The sequence below is a fragment of the Chenopodium quinoa genome, unplaced genomic scaffold (genome assembly GCF_001683475.1).
Source record: "Chenopodium quinoa cultivar QQ74 unplaced genomic scaffold, ASM168347v1, whole genome shotgun sequence".
NCBI classification, from domain to species: domain Eukaryota; kingdom Viridiplantae; phylum Streptophyta; class Magnoliopsida; order Caryophyllales; family Amaranthaceae; genus Chenopodium; species Chenopodium quinoa.
The window spans coordinates 1,346,141-1,348,249 of NW_018744593.1; the positions used below are offsets into that span (position 1 = coordinate 1,346,141).

The following is a 2,109-nucleotide window of genomic DNA, read 5'->3' on the forward strand; positions in this document are numbered from 1 at the left end:
TTTTTTTTTTTTTTCCTAAAAGTTAATCCACTACAAAAATACTCGGGTTGCCTCCCGAAAGTGCTTCTTTAATATCATTAGCTTGACGACATTGCGCTATCCATGATTAAGGTGGGTCAAGGCACACCTTTTTGACCCACCTCATTGTTCCCACATACATGCCATTTTCTTTAGGCAATGTAACCTCGTTGCTAATATCATCACTAGAAATACAACCAAACAACTTCTCCATCACCTTGATCTTGTTTCTCTTTTTCTTCTTGGCTCTCTTTTGCTTTTTCACCTCCGGAGCATGAGTCAATTCATCTTATGACTCCTCTATGTCTTCTTTCAAAGTATTAACCAAATCATCAATCCGATGAACTTGTTTAACCATGGGGTCATTCAACGTTTCCGGAAACGAGAAAGAGATTCTTTCATCCCCAACATGTAAAGTAAGCCGCCCTTGTTTCATGTCAATATTAACACCCACAGTTTTCAAAAAGGGCCTACTTAATATGAGAGGAATTTTAGAATCCTCATCCATCTCCATGATTACAAAATTGCATGGCACAAGAACTTTTCCCACTTGAATCGGGATGTCCTTTAAGACTCCCAATGGGACTCTAACCGAGCGGTTGGCTAGTTGAATTGACATTTTGGTGGGGCTTATCTCCCCAAAACTCAACCTTTTGGCCATAGAGTGAGGCATAAGGCTAACACTAGCCCCAAGATCACACAAAGCATTTGTGGATTCAAGATCCCCAACCTTCATCGGTATAGCAAAACTACTGGGGTCACCAAACTTCTCGGGAAGGCTCATTTTGAGGAGTAACACTTATCTCCGTTGGAAGGGTGATAGAATCACTCTCCTCAAGCCTACTCTTGTTAAAAAGAATATATTTCAAAAACTTTGCATATGTAGGCATTTGTGACAAACCATGAAGAAGTGGAATGTTTGATTGAAGTCCTTTCATTTCATCAAGGAACTTGGAATGTTTCTCATTTAGCTTCTTCTCTATCATTCTATGAGGGAATGGAATACGAGGCTCATGTGCTTTCAATGGAGCTTGGCTCTTCACTTCTCCCTCGTCTCTCTTTGAGGCACCCTCATCACTCATTTTTTACCTTCCTCTCGCCTCCTCACTCAATTTATTTTCAAACTCACTTTCATCTACCCAACAATCTCCCTCATCTCCCTTTTTGGCAACCTCTTCTCTAATAATTGGAGCTTCAACCCCTCTTCCAAAATCAAGGTGATAGATTTCGCATCCTCTTTTGGATTCATTACCGTTGTGCTTGGAAATTAACCACCAGTGATTAGGGGATTTTCCCGACCAATCAATGTACGCCACATGGACCAATCAGGTCCTGCCAAGTGTCCTCCATTTGGACCTCTCAGGGCCTGCCACGTGGCACACAACCATTTGTCCACCATGGACCAGTCAAGCCACGCCATGTGGCCCATTGATTGCCAGCTTGGAAGGAGGCCACCTAGGCCCACTTCCCGGGAGAAGCCCATTCAGCTCTAGGGTTTACCAAAAACCCTAGAATTAGGCACGCTTCCCAAGACTATAAATACACTAATTACTCTCACCTAGAGAAGCCAAAAACACATTGATCACTCCTCACCTTGAGGAACCAGATCTCCTACCTTTACTTTTCCGCACTTATTACTCCTAAAACAAGTACTAACTTGACCTTCGGAGGCGGAGCTCCCACCACAAGGAGTCTCCGTTGTTTTGCAGGTACAGGCGCAAGGATACTAGTCCCGGAATTGTAACTCTCCCGCAGGACATTAGAAAACCTCGAAACATTTTGGCGCCGTCTGTGGGGAGAGTACTTTCGAGATGGAATCACAGTCTGTACCGATTCTAAGTGACAAGCGTCCCATGGACGACCCCCTGGTTCAAACGGAACAGGATACTGACAATGAGGTTGAGGTCGAGACTCACACGGCCCCCGACGGGACCTTAAGAGCTCGACGAACTCGTTCCTCCGAAAGGAAGGAGCGACAGGATTGCCTGGCTGGATCTAGTAAACCAGCAGGCCAGCCGCTTGATCATCAACAGGCGCCCGAGGGATCTGCCCCCATCACTAGAAGTGAAATCATGACCTTAATGAATAGCT

At 44.8% G+C, this 2,109-nt stretch overlaps 1 protein-coding gene across 1 annotated transcript; it reads right to left on the minus strand.

Annotated features, from left to right (window-relative positions):
• Positions 1-307: 307 nt before the first annotated feature.
• On the minus strand, positions 308-754 carry LOC110699783. Its single transcript, XM_021877299.1, has one exon. It carries the CDS (start codon positions 752-754, stop codon positions 308-310), a length of 447 nt encoding a protein of 148 aa, XP_021732991.1.
• Positions 755-2,109: the final 1,355 nt, after the last annotated feature.